The sequence below is a fragment of the Gavialis gangeticus genome, unplaced genomic scaffold, assembly GCF_001723915.1.
Source record: "Gavialis gangeticus isolate Ggan-Ray unplaced genomic scaffold, GavGan_comp1, whole genome shotgun sequence".
Classification (NCBI taxonomy): Eukaryota; Metazoa; Chordata; order Crocodylia; family Gavialidae; genus Gavialis; species Gavialis gangeticus.
Window position 1 is genome coordinate 44,334,899 of NW_017729029.1, and position 17,216 is coordinate 44,352,114.

The 17,216-nt window shown below is 41.1% G+C and overlaps 1 protein-coding gene across 1 annotated transcript in view; it reads right to left on the reverse strand.

The window, feature by feature from the left end:
• Positions 1–5,865: 5,865 nt before the first annotated feature.
• The window catches only part of ABCB7 (ATP binding cassette subfamily B member 7), a 97,535-nt gene continuing 86,184 nt past the window's right edge, over positions 5,866–17,216 (reverse strand). The window contains exons 14-16 of the mRNA XM_019521502.1: positions 16,642–16,745; positions 14,933–15,040; positions 5,866–8,643 (exon numbers count right to left, since the gene is read on the reverse strand). Of these exons, the coding sequence (XP_019377047.1) occupies positions 8,425–8,643; positions 14,933–15,040; positions 16,642–16,745 (431 nt within the window). The 3' untranslated portion in view covers positions 5,866–8,424. The remainder of the gene's footprint in view (positions 8,644–14,932; positions 15,041–16,641; positions 16,746–17,216) is intronic.

Here is a 17,216-nt window from a genome sequence, read left to right on the forward strand (position 1 = left end):
TGCATTTTTATGTGGCAATACTGCATCCAAACAATAATGAAATATTAGGCATTGTCACAATTTCTTAACGCAGTTTGTCAACAGAATTTAGACACACTACATTAAAAGGACTTGAGTTTTGAAATTGACTCAGATGTTGAGTTTGTTCCATCAGGATACTAGATTTTTAAGAGCGCCCCCTCAAGTGCCACTTTCATAAATAGAAAAGGCCCTGGAGATTCCTGTTTGTGCCTAGATTGTGCACTTGCAGCCAAAAGACCAACCACAAATATGCACCTTTTTGCCATTCTCCCATTTTTCTGCACATGGTCCTGCCCACAGCTTTTTCGATATCAACTCTGCTATTACAATCAGTGTATTGGTGCTGATACTCCTGAAAAAATGGGGAGCTTCTCTTAGATTTATGAAGCAGCAAGCACATACATATACTGCAGTTTGAAACATTCCCTTTTAAACATCTTAAGTAAGATGTTACAGTCCTGTACCTGGGCTTTCAAATCTCACCACCAATTAAAATCATGACACAGGTCTAGATACATGAAGGTTAGGTTTGCACCACGTAAAGCAGGATGTAACTAAGGTCTGAAAAATGCCTTCGTCTCAAGCCCTCCACAACCAACCAACCCTAAAAAACCCACCCTAAAAACCAAATCTTATCGTTCTCGAACTACATAGCATTTTCCAGTATCCATGACGCATAGCATTACCTACCTGTTTTAAAACCCTGCAAGTGTTTGTTACCAGCCACTCATTACAAAATCTGACTTCAGATTATATAAAAAACATCCTCCTGATTTTTCCTTTGACTATGCAGCTGCTATGAAAAGCCAATAACTTCTTCAAATTATTGACTAAAGGAAATCTACACATTCCCATACTAATGCATGAAAAATAGGCAAACATACATTTTCACTGTTGTTATAAAGCTACTTATTTGATTTTTTTTTTATAAAACGAGCTATGCATTGACCTGCAATAGGGTCTTAAAACACAATTACCATCAAGACTGATCTTCATATTCCATTTTCCTTAACTATCTGAAAATGAAAGCCTGTCTTTTCACCATGTACTTTTCAAAATGTTTATTAATGCTACCACAAGGCCAGTAAAATCTTCATATTACACTTCCAGAACACTTGACAATACATTTCAAGGCTGCAACACAAGCTGATGTACAGAGTGTACAACCTTGTTTTTTCCATAATGGAAGTAAAACTCCCCTCCAGCATGCCCAGGATATTAGAGCTAATAGCTTTACAGGGCACACGTTCAACTGGGGTGACAAGTAGTTTACTTGACAAACTTAGAGCAACAAAGTACTGAAAACTAGAAGTGGATGTGTGAGGAGCTGCAGTCCTACTGTTGTTCTGCTTTAAGCCAAAACAAAAAAAAAGTTGTTCCTCCATGCCTCTCTCTCCCTTTTCTTTTATCACATTTTAAAGGTGCTATGCAGTTTGGTACAACTGAGTGTCTCTGGTTTGGAGACCCAGCACTGGCTGTATCACAGTTAAGACTAAGATCCAGTTCTTTGCGAGAAGCTTGTACACAATCTCTGGAAACAGGAGATTTCTGTAAGGGCTCAAACAAGTCCTACTAGTCTCCAACTTAGGGCTCACAAACATCCATTCATGACCTGCACAGGCCTTGTCTTGAAGACCATTTGGAAAGCGGTGGTGAAGCTCTGACTAGCACAGAAGGCAGCCCCCTCCTTGCTGGGTGGCCCAGATGGCAATATGCAGGCTTTCCATTTGTTTTCAGTTGCAAATAAAACATTGACCAATACAGGGTCTTGTCTTCCATACAGGGCCTTGCAGTAGAAGTCTGCCCCTCTCTCTGCTGGGCTTTGTTGGACCATACAAGCTATCAGAGCCTACAATAACCAATCACCTGTTGTTTAAATGGACAAACTTAGCTGGAAGATCCTCATCTCTAGAATTAAGGCAGACCCTGTTGTCTTTCTGAGCAAAAGACTCGTATGTTTTTGCAGATTATTGCCAGACTAAGATATGATTTAGTGGTTATCCCTCCACTGTTGAAATTGGTCAGCACATTACATTATTCATAGATACTAGGGTCGGAAGGGACCTCAACAGATAACAGATTGAGTCCGACTCCCTGCCTAGGCAGGAAAGAGTGCTGGGGTCAGATGACCCCAGCCAGGTGCCTATCCAGCCTTCTCTCAAAGACCCCCAAGGTAGGGGAGAGCACCACCTCCCTTGGAAGCCCAGTCCAGATTCTGGCCACCCTTACCGTGAAGAAATTTTTCCTGATATCTAGCTTAAATCTGCTCTCTGTCAGTTTGTGACCATTGTTCCTTGTTCAAATCTCTCTCAACTATGGTCTAACCAATGCCGCACAGAGGGGAAGTATCACCACCTTGGTTCTGTTTGTCATGCATCTGCTGATGCATGATAAAGTGCGGTTAGCTTCGCTGATGATTTTGTCACGCTGAAGACTCATGTGCATCTTGGAGTCCGCTATGGACTGGTTGCCCTGCTGCATCAATTTTCCTGCTGGACTCCCACAGATATGGTCCTTCATAATCTTTTCAAAGACCTTTCCAAAGATGGAGGTGACAGTACATTACATGAAGCTGTTTCTTCTTTAACATCATTCAGGGCTGAGGCGTATGTGGATCTTAAAAAAAAAAAAATTGCAGTTTTTTTGTCATCTTACATGAGCACAATGAAAGAAGTGATGAATTACGGCCAGTGATCAGAACATCAGCATTATAAGCTTCTTGGTGCTGTAATATTTTGCCATCATATTTTGGTGGCACTTTGTGGTAGGCCTTCACATAGTTGTCCCGCTGAATCTACTCAGGTTGACTGTACTTCGTAGCTTTTGTAAGGAAAATTCCCACTCCTCTGCAAAACACTGGACCTTTCTAACAGCAAGGAACAAAGATACAGACCCACGGGCTGTCAGACTCCTAGGGAAATCTGTGTGCACAGCCTCAATTATAACCTCCAGTAGAATGGGTAGGAAAAAACAAAAGTGTTTGGACTTTCAGAAGCTCCACTGGACCAAAATGCCATCTGATGAATTGAATGTGAAAGACACTGGGTTTTTTTTCACTGGGGAATAGGAGCCAATCAACAAAGCACCAAGCTGTCACTCCTGAGACCATTGTTTAAATACAGATGGGATTCTAAATGAGAAGAGTGTGGTAACCTCAAAACAATCCTTAATTTATGTAAAAATCCACCAGTTTATGATCCTTAATTACTGTTTTCTTTGCTGCACACATGCAACTCAAATTACAATTAATGAAAGATACGTGCACATGTGGAGAGAGAGAAAAAAAATATTGTCCTATTTGAACTCATTCCCTAAAAACACTCAATGGCAGCATTTTGTCAGTCAGCATCTATAGAACATTCCTGCATAATATCATTAAGAGTGAAAGATGTGGAAAATGAAGCTCTAGAAACAACAGCTGGAGGTTCCTATCAGACTCAAATAGGAAACAATCTGTTCCAGGATATCTCTTTCACTCCAGTAATACAGCACTCCCTACAATACAATGGTTAAACACCCTAGCTATATAATGATGTGCTAACATGAGCTACAGCTACTGCAGTTTAAATGAGCCCCATATATTGCATCAGTAAAACTATCACAAGTTGGGTTGCATTAAATGTCCTTCACACTTCTGGTTTCAAAAGGAAATACTAAAATTACAGAGACTGAAATTTAGTTTCAGGAATGAGTCGAGTTATTCCACTACAATGGCTCCTGTAAACTATACAAGCGAGTGCTGGGGATGAGATGGGGCGGGGAAGACTATTGTATCGGTATGTAAGAAATAACTACAAGCAATATTTTAAACTAAAGACATTTAAGCTTCACTAAGAACATGAAAAAGCTTCAATACCATGTAGATAATCTGAATACTCTTCAAATGTGTTTTTGGAGCTAAACCAATATTTATCACCTTTCTAATAATAACCAAGAGTGTGTTTGGGGCAGGAGGGGTAGGGAACTAGAATTTGGGCATATAATATGAATTTATCTTCCTCTGATTGATCATCTGAAGTTTGATTGCCTAATGCTAACCCAAAGCACTATAATTTGTTATCAACTTCACTGACACTAGTAAGCACTGCAAACAATTACTTTTGCTACGAAACAATTCAATGCTTTCTCGTTTGGGTGGATACAGAGCGATATTCCCATAGCTGCTATTAAAATCATCACTATTATTCTGTGCATGTGACTGACAAAATATCTGTTTCCCCTGGGAACTGCTGTAAAACTGGAAGAGTCATTTCAACAGGACACCCATTTCTATTCACAAAGAGATAAATCCTTTATTTAGTAATAATTATCTATACACAGCTTAACAACGGAGTCATGGTAAGAAGTCTCTCCAGCTGAATGTTTACACAACATGATTTTAACTGGCGTTTTTTTGGACACTTGTTGCCTTTACTGTACAATTTACATTCCCATCCTGAAAAGAAACCTTGACATAATTTAAGACCTAGATTTCATGAATTGTATATCTCATAAGTGTTGATCCATAACTGTGCAAGCAGGGGCAACACTATAAAGGCATCTGCAATAGAGACTTCTACTTTCACATTTGTAAAAGCCTTGGATTTGCAAACTCATACTAGAATAGTAGCTCAAGCCATTTTCTTTGTTTGTCCTTATATGCTTTTTCACAAGACCCCCCCTCCTGCCCCCCAGAATTAAGAACACATACGTAAATTTGAAATGTTTAAAGCTGTTAAAGACAATATTCAGTGAAGCAGCAGCTGTTTTAAACTAAAGACCCATCTCAAATAAATATATATGTACAGAAGTAATGAGAGGTTGAAGTTCTTCCAGGAACAAGAAAATGTAAATAAAGATTTAATCCAGGCTTCACTACAACATAATAAATTGTAGTGAACTGGTTTAATTTGGACCAGAAGCATGTCACTGGTCAAAGAGACTTCCAAGCATAATGGAAAAATTACAGTTCAGAAAGAGTGAGGTAATATCTTCTGGATTTTAGCAGAATTTCCCCTCTGCAGTCGCAGAAGTTGGTGCCTCTCTACTTTTATTCAAGTCCTCCAAAGCTATGATTCTCTAGGTTAGCATGTACATTAAAATGTGCGCATAGACTGGTCTAGCAGAAGCTGTGGCACATGAACACAAACCAAAACTTAACATAGCCAGAGCCAAAATTTTACCTTCTAAGTGAACAAGAGGTTCACTAGGTGAAGAGCTACTACTAGTCTGATGATGCCTGCTGATAGGGCAAGATGTCCTACTTGTTATTTTGGTCCCCCACTTGTTTGTTACCATAATGCAAAATAGGGGCAACTGCAAAACTAAGTCCATCTGTAACCCTTCATTTCCAACAACTGGATCCGCTATCTGAGCAGGTGCTTCCTCTTCAACTACAGGAAGAGACACATGACATGGAAAAATTGTCATCTTATTACTAAATTACAGAAACTTCCTTCCATCTTCTATGTTCTGCTGCCCTCTTCTAAAGTTACAGTAGCGATGTGTAAAGCGAACCAAGGAATCAGACAAACAGGCAGGATGAACATTCAAATACAAATGCAAATAGTACTGCAATGTTTATCTGGAGTCTGCAGCATGGAAAAGTTTGACACCTCAAAAGAGGAGAAACACTGCCCAAAAGGTCATTTCAGTTCTACAGCCAAAGGTTGTTTCCTACACGTCTTTTTTGAGCAATTATTTACATTGTGGAGAGACCTTTAATTAACCCTCACCTCATTAGTTTTAATTAGTGATGACACACACAAGCATTTATTATTGAGATAAAATCTTTAGAAGGTGCCAACCAGCACAATTCTGCATCAAACCCTTGAAAAAAAATTAGCTGTGTTCATGTTACTTAAGGCTGAAAAAAGATCTTCCCTCTCCTGCAACAGTAATGACATTCACTGTACAATACATGCAAAAACCAAAAAAACCTTACAGTAATTAACTGCATAAACTTTACTTCTGCATTTACTCAGCTGCCAAAGCATGTTTCCTACATCATAATATTCCAGCATCGAAATCTGTATTGCTTTCAAATCACCTGTAACACGAGAGTAGTGTTAGATCTTTCATTCAGCAACAACTACAGTTGATAAGTCAGGCAACAGGTGGGCGACTCTCCATTGAGAAAAACATATCTTGATATTTTGCATTGTTCATGTAGCGCTAATTTCTAAAACTTGCAATGCTCAAGTAACGTGTCAAAGGAAACCATGTTTAAGATTGAAATGCTACTAAACACAACTTTCGTATGCCACTTGGCATATACAGCAGTAGATAGAAAGAAATTCATTGAACTGCATTTTTCTTTCAATAATAAAGGAAAAAAAAAATTTGATTTAGGAAAAGGGGGAGAAGAGTCTCCAAAGTGGCTTTTAGCAGCATTTTGCTAACTGTTTTTGGCAGTTAAAGATGATACTATTTTTGGGGTTGCTGTGCTGTTGTGAAAAATTTAAGAGAGACGTATTCAATTAGGGAAAATAAAAGGAAGACCCTAAACAGAAATAATTCTGAACTGTCACCAGAGACTAGCAAGATTTTATTTTGCCTTAAAACTACAAAATATGAATGCCATAAAAAAATCCTTGTACTGTGACATACTTTTTTACAATCATTCTTAATTGGGGGGTTACTAGCATGGATTAATTTATCCTTACACAATTAAAGAGAACAACAGACTAGCAACAATGAAAGAAATTTAAAGCTCAACTTGTAATTTAAATTGACACATTTTCATCAACAGCTGATGATAAGTTCAGCTGAATTAAAAGATACTACACCCCTGCCTGCCCCCCAACAAATTCAATTTGTAGTCCAATCTTCAGAGATATTCACCGATTGGAGTGCTTCACTTTCCAAAATGTCAGTCCTATAGCATCCTGCATCTGATTTTTCAGAGGAACTTAGGCTCCCATTTACTTCAAAAGGCAAATGGGACCTGAGCATCCAAAAGCAGTGAAAATTCCTAAAAACTTTGGCTTTTGTCTTGTCCTTTCACTTACTTTATTTCGTTTGGAAGCAAACAGAATAGCAAATAAATGTTTCAGTTCACTAAAAATAACTGTCAAGACTTGACCGCAACATTCAAGGTTTCTCCAGCAATTAATGCCACAACTAAGGACAAGTTCACACATGAAAGTTTACCAGCATAATTATACTCCTCTGGTTATACTGGTATAACTCTAACTGGTGACATAAGTGAACCAAAATTGCATCTTTTTCTGGAGTAAGAAAGTCTATGCAATACATTATACCAGTATAACTATGGCAGTGTAATTATGCTGGCACATTTCCCCATGGCAATATCTTAGGACCTATAACCAGAGGCCAACAAAATCCTACAAGTTGCATGGGGATCTGAAATTTTTCAGCACCTCACAGGTGTGGACCTTGGGTTTAGAAGCCCACTGGAGCAATTGGCAGAACAACATTTAGGTCCATTTCTCATACACTCGTGCAAATGATTAAATGCATCGCTCCTTTACATGCTGGTTTCACTTGTCCATGCCTGAAATGAAGTTGATGACTGCATTCTGTTTAGGTATTCTAGCAGATGCCAAGGACACAGACTCTTGAACTACACATTTGGCAGGTAAATAGTGGAGAAGCTTTATAATTCTAATATTTTGCTTTACAACATTTATTGGTAAATGAAATCAACATTATAGTTTCTTAATGTAGACTTGCATCCAGTTCTTAAAAATACATTTAGCTCACCTTTAAAAGGAATGCTTTGATGTTTTATAGAGGGGGAAGTACAAAAGTTATTTTGGAGGAGTAAGCGGAGTGGTTCCAGTTTTGACTCTGCAATCAGAGGTTGTTGTTTTTTGGGTTTTTTTTTTTGCTTTGTTGATTTTTAAAAAAAGCAAATTATTCCAAACCAGACAGACATTTAAGAACTTAAATTACACCTTATTCATTAGTGAATATATTCAAGTTAACTGAATTACATTAAAAATATAAAACATTGTTACCAACCATCAATGATGAAAAATAATATAGGCTAAGAACAAGCCTGTGTACCACTTAATAATACATCTTGGGGGGAGTCCAATAATAATACATCTTCGGGAGTCCAATCTTTGCCACATGAAACAGTAGAAGTCATCTGACAAGTAGTTGTCAGTGAAATGTACAAATGTCTGAAACTGCCATAAAAATATACATTGTTAATTAGCAATAAGTTGAGATTTCAAAAAAAGTTCAGCTCTTGAAGATCTTAATAAATATTAAAGATTCTCAAAAAATGTGGAAATAAAATCCTTTGGTTAACATTACGCTTCACTGAGAAACTGTAAAAATAAAACAAAACCAGGAACTGTATGAATTATTTGATTTTTAAAACAAGAGCTGTGCTTCAGTGCAATATTAAAGTTGCCATTTAACCTGTTGTAGAAAATAATTCCTGCACCCCATTTAGCATGAGCAGTTTCCACAGCCTTTCACACTATTGATAATTTCTTCTTGTAGTTTCTTCCTTTCCTCCTCTTTGGACATATGGTTATTTTGCTTTTCCCATTTCTGGTCACTATTGCTAGTCTGTATTTTGCTGCTCTGTGTGTGCCACATTTCATAGTAGAGACTGTTGGGACTGGTGAGAAGATCAAAATGGCTACCACGTTCAGCAACTTTACCCTGTAAAATATAAAGTTAGAGATTAAATCCTACCAGATCTATTGAGCATAAGGACAGCGTGGCCCAGAGTTTTACAGTGTGGTTCTTGGCAATCCCCAGCTTTAATAAAGGGGTGGCAGGAGTGCAGAGCTCAGGTGGGTAGAGTGTGGGTGTGAGGGAGGATGGCAGGGGTACAGGGACCGCCCCCCCCCGGCCACACACTTCCCCAAATGGCGTGAATCCCTCGCTGACAGCAGCAGTAGGCAGGGGTGCTTGTGCCCCGTGCTGACACCTGGCAACATGGGGCCCTGTCCACTGCTGCACATGGGGACAAGGAATGCAGCCTGCCCAGCCTGCCTTTATCGTAGGGGCTCTGCACAGTGCGGCACGCCTGCAGCTCCCACACTCATGCAGCACCAGGGGAAGCCTCATCCTGGAACCGGCTGCCTTTGCCGCCCCCTGCTGTGCAGGTCCCAGGACTCTGTGGGGAAGCAGGGTGTGGCAGAATGCCACCTCTGTCTCTCCCCAAAAACTCTGCTGCGTGACAATTTGGTTAACATGGTCCCTGCAAAGGGCAGACATCCCTCTCTCAAGTAACACTAAGTTGTAACCTGAGCTGGATACGTTCTGGAGGGAGGGGGGAAACCTGTTCCCTCTGCCTATGTGACTGGCATCACATATCTGGGTGAGGGGCTTATGCTCCCTATTACTCTAAGCAATACCAACCTGACTGGGAAGGGGCTAGAGACCCTGCCAGTCTACCCGGCAACCAGTGATGCGTTTCAAATTGGTTGGCTGGCAGCCAACAGGTGCTGGCCTCCACTGGACCAGGTAAATGAGGTCATAAGGTCTATATAGAGTTAAGGACTGCCCAGGAGAAGGGGCAGTAGCCATGATGAAAACTCAGAGAAGAGCTGGACCACCTGAAACTTGCTCTCTCTCTTGAAACTCATGATCAATGAACTGTCTACCTCCAGAGGGAATCTCCACCTGCCTCTAGATAATACTTGTGAGTAAGCTACCTGAGATCTAGCTAGATATATAGCTTGCAGTAACTCAGATACATGATCAAAGGCTACCCAGCCATGCCAGTTTGCTCTATGAGATTTCTGATATTGCTCAACCCTGTACCCTATTTCAAACCTACTCCTTGTAACCAATAAAGTTCTCCTTTGTACCTAGCGTGGGAGACTGATTGGGAGTGGGTCTAGATTATGCCTTGGGGTCCCCTTGGTTTGGTTGACTAAGGGAGACCACTATTTGTGCTTCAGGCTTGCATTTCCCAGGGGGCACAGGGCCAGGATCACTCCAGACCCTATGTGGTGGCAGCATTACCCAGGCTAGCAGGTGTGCTCCAGGAAGGGGTTTGGCCAGATGTGAGGTGCCCCCAGGGAGGCACTTGGAGCCTGGAAGGTGGTTGGGTACAGTGAGGTAGATGGCTCAGCACAGGAGCACTCCCTACTGACCTGCCACACAGGGCTCCCTCCAGTCCTGGCAGAGTGCTGGGACTTGTGCAGCAGGAGGCAGAGAAGGTAGTCGGCTCCAGCACGGGGCTTCCCCTGGTGCTGCATGAGTATTAGAGCTGCAGGTGCGCTGCGCGGAGCCCCCACAATAAAGGCGGGCTGGGCAGGCTGAATTCCTTGCCCCCATGTGCATCACTGGACAGAGCCTCACGCATCCAGGTGCCAGCAAGGGGCACATGTGCCCCTGACCACTGCTGCTGCTTTGCAGCAGGGGTTTGAGGGGGCCCCTGCACCCTCCTACCCTCTCACACCCATACTCTGCCCCCCACAACTGCCCCACATATACACACCCACTCAATCCCTAGGGCCCCCCCACCAGTCAATCATACACACACCTCCAACCCCCCCCACAACACACTATACCAAGGTAAGATTTTATTGTTGAGTTACTATGCAACCCCCTCTATATACAGTATGCAAACACAAGTCATGACAAATATTTTGTGCAATAAAATTAAAATTTATTATAGTAGATATATTTGACTTTTAGTGCATTTGTTTTTTTTTCTGGTTTTAAGATGGCAATCCTTCCCTCCAAAAGGAGTATTTCCAGGGGGACAAGAGGAGGGACTTTCGGTGGCAAAGGTCAGGGGGTAGGGGTGGGACTTCCAGTCCCAATATGATGACCAGGGGTGTAAGGCAATGGTCAAGGGGCAGGGCTACCAATGCAGCCCTCAACAGCTCACCAAAACTTGTTAAGCGGCCCTCCAGCTGAAATAATTGCCTGCCCCTGTGTTAAACAGTTCTGGAGTGCTCTCTAATTCTGAAAACTGAATTCCGACCTTGGTCTCAGTGTGACAAAACTTAAAACTTGCCTGCCTGCCAAGTTTAAAATACTACTAACGTGCTATTTAAAATGGGTTAGTGCTACATACAACTGCTAGGTGTTGTTACTAGTATTCCTGTAGAGTATAGCCCACGTGGATGTGCCAGAATGAGTACGTCACATATATTGGCTTAGCTTAAGTTGATTAGGAACAGTTTTAACTTAAAAGCCACTCTTAAGCCCCAAATAAAAATACCTACAGAGAGATCCATAGTTAAGCCAGAATTAACATGATCAAGTTAAATTGGTGAACTCATATGTTTAAAACTCCCCAGTTCGTGACTGCACTTTCCAAAGCAGTATTAAGACCATACAGTATCTAGCTGCATCCTGTATTCAATGTGGGTTAGAAAACTGTCTTATGAATTGTCTCCACTAAAAACTACAGGCAACCATGCTACCTTTTTTTGATAGAGAACTGTGTAAGAGACATACTTACACTTGCTTCAAAAGAAAAGGATGCATTTGTTTTCTCTTGCTGCTCTTACAAGTCATTTTGGGAAAAATTGGCATTTATATGCACAACTGCATAGATTTTGTATTAGTTCCAAACTCTGATCTACAGTTAAATTTACCTCCTTGTGTGACAGCTGCTGATGAACATGCTGGGAAACAAAATTGGGTCTTGTCACTTTTATTACTTCTCATGCTGGCAAAACGTTAACAAAGATGCACTTTGCCAACTTAACTATGGAATTTTGTAAAATTCCAAGTGATTAATTTAGAGAGTTCACTCTGCTGGGCTCTGGAAACAAAACTGTTTCAAGGAACCTTTTCAGTCCTTGAAAACAATTCCATCTTCTTCACCTAGCTTTGAAGCACTGACCTCAATATCATTAATAAGGGGCTTGTCCACTTACTGGTGCAAGAGTTATTTTGATTTTTAGTACATGAGAAAAATGCTAAACCTGTGAAATTATACAGCTACTTTTGCTTTGTGATGTACATATTGTTTCCCAGTCCCTTCACCACTCTTGATGCTTCTTTAACTGGCTCTCCTAATAGCCTAAAGGGTACAGCAGGGGTAAACAAGCACCTTTCACAGAGCAAGAAGCAACAAGGCTTCATGAGCCAGCCAGCTGGCAGGGCAGGACGCATCTTATTGTCTGACTGAGCATATCATTGGGTAGAAAGCAACACGTCTTATGAACCTGAGCTTCGCAGCTGTTCTGCTGTTACTATGTTACTGGTTTAATTTTGTGCATCTTTAAAATTCAACAATTCAAAACACTGTGCTGTCCTGAACTGTATTACAATGTCTTGTATGGGTTTTACAAGTATAATAAATCTAAAGAAAATGAAGTACAATTATAAAAAAGGTCCCGACCAAGTAATATATACTATTTAAATGTTTAACAAAAGCTGAAAGTGGCAGGAAATTTAGGCTATTTAATTTCATCTCTTTTGTCTCTTCCATGTGAAGCTCAGGTGATATTCAGATACCATTGCTCTGAAAATACCTTTAAGAAAGTCCTGCATCACCATTTGTTGTACCCACTCAAAATCCTGTCTGCTTTTCTTCTAGTTATATTTCAGTCAAGACTTCTAGGATTATGAGCACAAGAGTAGCAATTAAAGAGAACTAATTACACAGTGTTAAATTTAAGATCCATAACATGTAAGCTAAAGTAATTAATATTGATGAACTTACCAACCTTTAAAAAAAAGAAAAATTTAAAACTAATTTAACTCCATTCCCAAGATTTAACAGAAAGGAGGTGAACTTAGAACAGAGAGCATGAGGTGATACCTAAACAGTGATATAAATCAATCAAGTCCTGAAAGGTCTTCCTTGGGAGGAAAGGGGAGAAATACAAGTAAGGATAATTACAATTTTCTAGAGCTACAGTAGAAAATGGTGCTCAGATTCCTAACATAATTAGACTGAATAATCCTGCAACAATTTATCTGCAGACACACCTAAACATGCTGTCCTCTTTTCTATTGAGAGAGAAACAATGGATATTTGGAAAATGGCCACTCACTGGTAAAAATGAAGTATAATAAAAGGTGTGCATATTGGGAATGCACACTGACAGGAATCCATAATAAATTAAAGAAAAAATGTGCAACACCCTAAACCAGTGGTGCTCAACCTTTTGGCCCCACAGACCACATGGGCAGTGCCAGGTCCACACTGGGCTGGTGGGCCCAATTTGGCAAATGGGGTGAATACAGAGAGGCCCAACTGATCTGCAGAGATTTGTGGAGGGCTGTGGCCCAGTGCTGATCCAGCTGCACAGGGGGCATGAGGCATGGCTTTGGAACTTGGCAGCAGGGGAGAGGTGGTAGTGTTGTCATATTTACCAGAATAGAAGACAAGGTCCGCCCCTGTTCCCCACCCCCTCCCCTGCAATCAGTAAGAGGGAAAATGCCCCACATTTTATATTTGCATACAAGAAAACCCTATTAAATACACTGGTGCCTGCGGTCAGTAATGGAAACAAACTATGAAGATGATTAAATGCAGCCAACACCGAGTATGACTATAAAACACATGTCTCATATTGGACACACATGCTGATGGGAACCTACCACAAAGAGCGATTAGCACAGCCCATCTGGATAAGACACATGGTAATGCACACTGAGCACAGTGCCCCTCAGTGCTGACTTTTAAAAATTATGGTGAGCCACTACAATGCATACGTATTCACTTCCTCTTCACTCCCACAGCTGAGCTGTGACTTTCTTTCCCATTTCTTCACCAGCCCCTAAACATCTGGCAAACATCACCAACCAGGGCCTCAAACAGTTTACACAGAATCCCTCTGTTGCCCCCTCGCTCAGCTTGTTGCATATGATTAGTGTGGCCCTACGCTCTGGAGGTGAAGCTGGACCAGTTCACCCTGCACCTCATCTGCATATACATTTTTGGAGGATCCCAGGACCTGTGACAAGAATCCCCTGGTTCCAGTCATAAGTGGGAGGCTAATTAGCTCATGGATCTTCTGTAGGAGGTATTTGGAGTACATATAAATGTGCTGAGCTATGGGGTCACCATGGCTTGAAATCCTGTGGACTCTGCTGGGGCCCAGCCCAATGAACTATATGACATGACAAAGGGGTTACCTGACCCTTTCCCAGATTTATTTTCCCTGCTGCAGCAGTAGGAAGGGGACAAATTCAAGGCAAACCTCCTATACCTGGAAAATTATAACAAATTTATTAATTTTCCATATACAGAATTGAATTATTGGGGGGTTGTCTTGTATTCAGAGCAATCTTATATTCAAGTGAATATGGCAATCACCACTCCTCCTCCACTGCCAAATTTCCTGACTTTAGGAACTCTGTGGGCCAGATGCCATAGCTCTGCAGGCTGCATTTGGCCTTCAGGTTGGGGTTTGAGCACCCCTGCCCTAAACCAAGACCAGACCATCCCAGAAAACCTTATAACCTATTTAAAAATACATGCAATTAAAACACAACACACACACATGCATGCACATGTATGCATATATATTTTGCTACTGATAAACTGTAGTTGTTGCAAAGGGAGCTATATCAGCATTTCTCAAATTGTGGGTTGCAACCCAAAATGGGTTGCAAGAATAAATGAGTCATAAACAAACTTTAAAAACAGATTCTCCTTTAAAGGAGAAAAGCATGGGAAACCATGGGTTTTCCCTTGCAGGCTGGTAGAGTTCCAGCCTGCAAGGGGCTACTCGGAGCGCCCCCCATGCTCAACACCCACCCACCCCTGCCTCACACACTGGGGGTTGGGGGCAGAGAGTTGGGAGTGAGGGGTGCCAGGAGGACCAGGGGGCTGCTTTCTACTTAATCTGTTTACTGGGTCGGGACTGGTCATCCATCTTTACAAATGGGTTCTGGTACAAAAAACACTGAGAACCACTGATCTATATAAAGACAGAATTGTGCTAGATTTTAACACACACATACAAAATCACTAACAGACACAGACACATCAAAGTACAACTTTAGAAGATGATGATCTCACCTGATTCAGGACAATGATTTCATCTGCATCCACTACTGTTGACAATCTGTGGGCAATGAAAACAGATGTTCTGTGCTTCACCATGTCCCTCATGGCATTCAGAATGTTCTGCAAGATGAAAAGTGCCGGTGTATGTGTGCACACATATATTGTACCCATTTACGAGGAACTAAAATCAGGTCATTTAACATGTCAAACAATGCAGGAGAAAGCATTCAGTAGTGCCAAAGCCCCCAAAAGAGAACTATGAAATTTATGGAAGATGACAGAGAGAGCCAAGAAATAAGACATGACTAATTCTTTACAATTCCAAGGGAAGCCAAGAGGGGTTCAATTCACAGAGGAGCAAGGGGATGAAGGAACTGAGGTGTTTGATTGGATTCAAAAAAACATTTGTAATTTGGCTGAGCAAGAAACAGTGTTGCTAGCAGTGACAAAAAAGTGAGTATGTTTAACCGGCTCACAGGATAGTAAAGAAAAGCTAAGTCTTGGCAAACAGGAGACTAACATCCTCAAAATTAGAACAGCTCTGAAATAAATTTCATATCTACACCACACAACTACTTTTTCACTTTCCAGAACATATTCATCAAGCACAAAGAGTGGTTTTTAGGAGGTTGGATGTTGACTGCACAAGCTGAGATTTACATTTTGTCATCCTTAAAGAAAGCTCGCCTTTGTCAAAAAACAAATTTTGACTATATGATACACATTTCTATAATGAACTCATTTTATTTGCTACATTTAAAGTAGAGCTGTTTTGGGCAAACTTTTAGCTTTGTTTGGAAACCTTGTAATAAATATAGCAAAATGAGGAGGGAGAGAAAATAAAGCAGTACTCTCCAGAAGTACGCTACAAATAATTAAATCACTAGTCCAAAAAAACAGTTTATTCCGGACAGGTGGATTATTTTATTTTTATGATACTCTGTAAAGAGAAGTAGCCGCAACTGTAAAATACAAGCAATGCAGTGATCAGAGGTCAGTAAATATGCCAAATACTATGCACAAGTAGAGACAATCTGCAAAAATGCACTTAGCTGTAGTTTTAGGTGAGGAGGTTAGTTCATGAAATTACTCTTAGTGCTGAGATTTTTGTATTGAATGCAAAGATGTGGTTATGAAATCTGATGCAGTTGCTGTGGTAGTGTCATGACATCTGTGTCACAACATCCTGATGTTTCACAGCCCTTCCCGTGAAATGAATATAAATTAATGTGAGCACTGCAGGTTATACATACCTGACTTGCATCCCAGCAAGATGCTCCACAGCAAAACAAAAGGTTTTCTATTTTTCATTATATCAGTCATTTACCCGATTTATTTTTAATAAATGCTAAAGGCAACCGAATGCCTCCATATAAAGTGGACACTAGGCTTCCTACTTCACAAGTACATAAGGCTATTAACAAATGGTGTAGGATTACTGCTGCAACAAGGTGTCACAGTGTAAAACAGGAAATCAGTTCAGCTATAGGCCTGACATTCCTGACTCTCACTCAAGGTAGGCTGGGGAACAGCATCTCAGCCCTTAGTCTTCAGCTGGAGGAATTCACCACTCTACACTGACAATACCAGGAAGTGGTATTAGAGAACAGTAGTCAGAAAAAAGCTAAGCGATAGGAACTTTTCTAAGGAAGTTGAAGGGTGGCAAAAATAGATGCAATAATGGAAGTGAAAAGGCTTTAATGTTCTTGACCCTACTTTACCTCTTCTGTAATAGAATCTAAAGATGATGTTGCTTCGTCATACAATATGATAGGAGGATTCTTTAGCATTGCTCTTGCAATGGCAACTCGCTGCTTTTCTCCTCCTGAACAAGAGAAAAAACAAGTTATTTTTGCCTTAATCACCAGTATATGATATCCTAACATGACACTGTTCGCCTCTTACACCAAAAGTTAGCTGCTGGAAAATAGGTGTGCCATCTTAAATGAGGGAAGAAAGAAAGCAGAGATCCTGCAGGAGCTAGATTACCAGTCAAACTGGGTGGGCAGCCAGCAGAGCCTGCAGTCAGCTGAGAACAGATCCTGGAGGAGCAGAACTACCTAGCCCAGGGGCAGGCAAAATATGGCCCATGGGCCAGATCCAGCCCACCAAGCCATTCTATCTGGCCCATAGGGCCCCTAAAATTAGAAAATTAATACTTATGTGCTCCTGGCTGCCTGTCAAAGATAGCAGGAGCCAAGGGCAATAGGACAGGGCAAGCTGGCAGCAGGACCCAATGACAAGGCCCTCCTGGCCTGGCCCCGCCCCTCCCTTCCCCTTTTTCCCTCCCTCATAG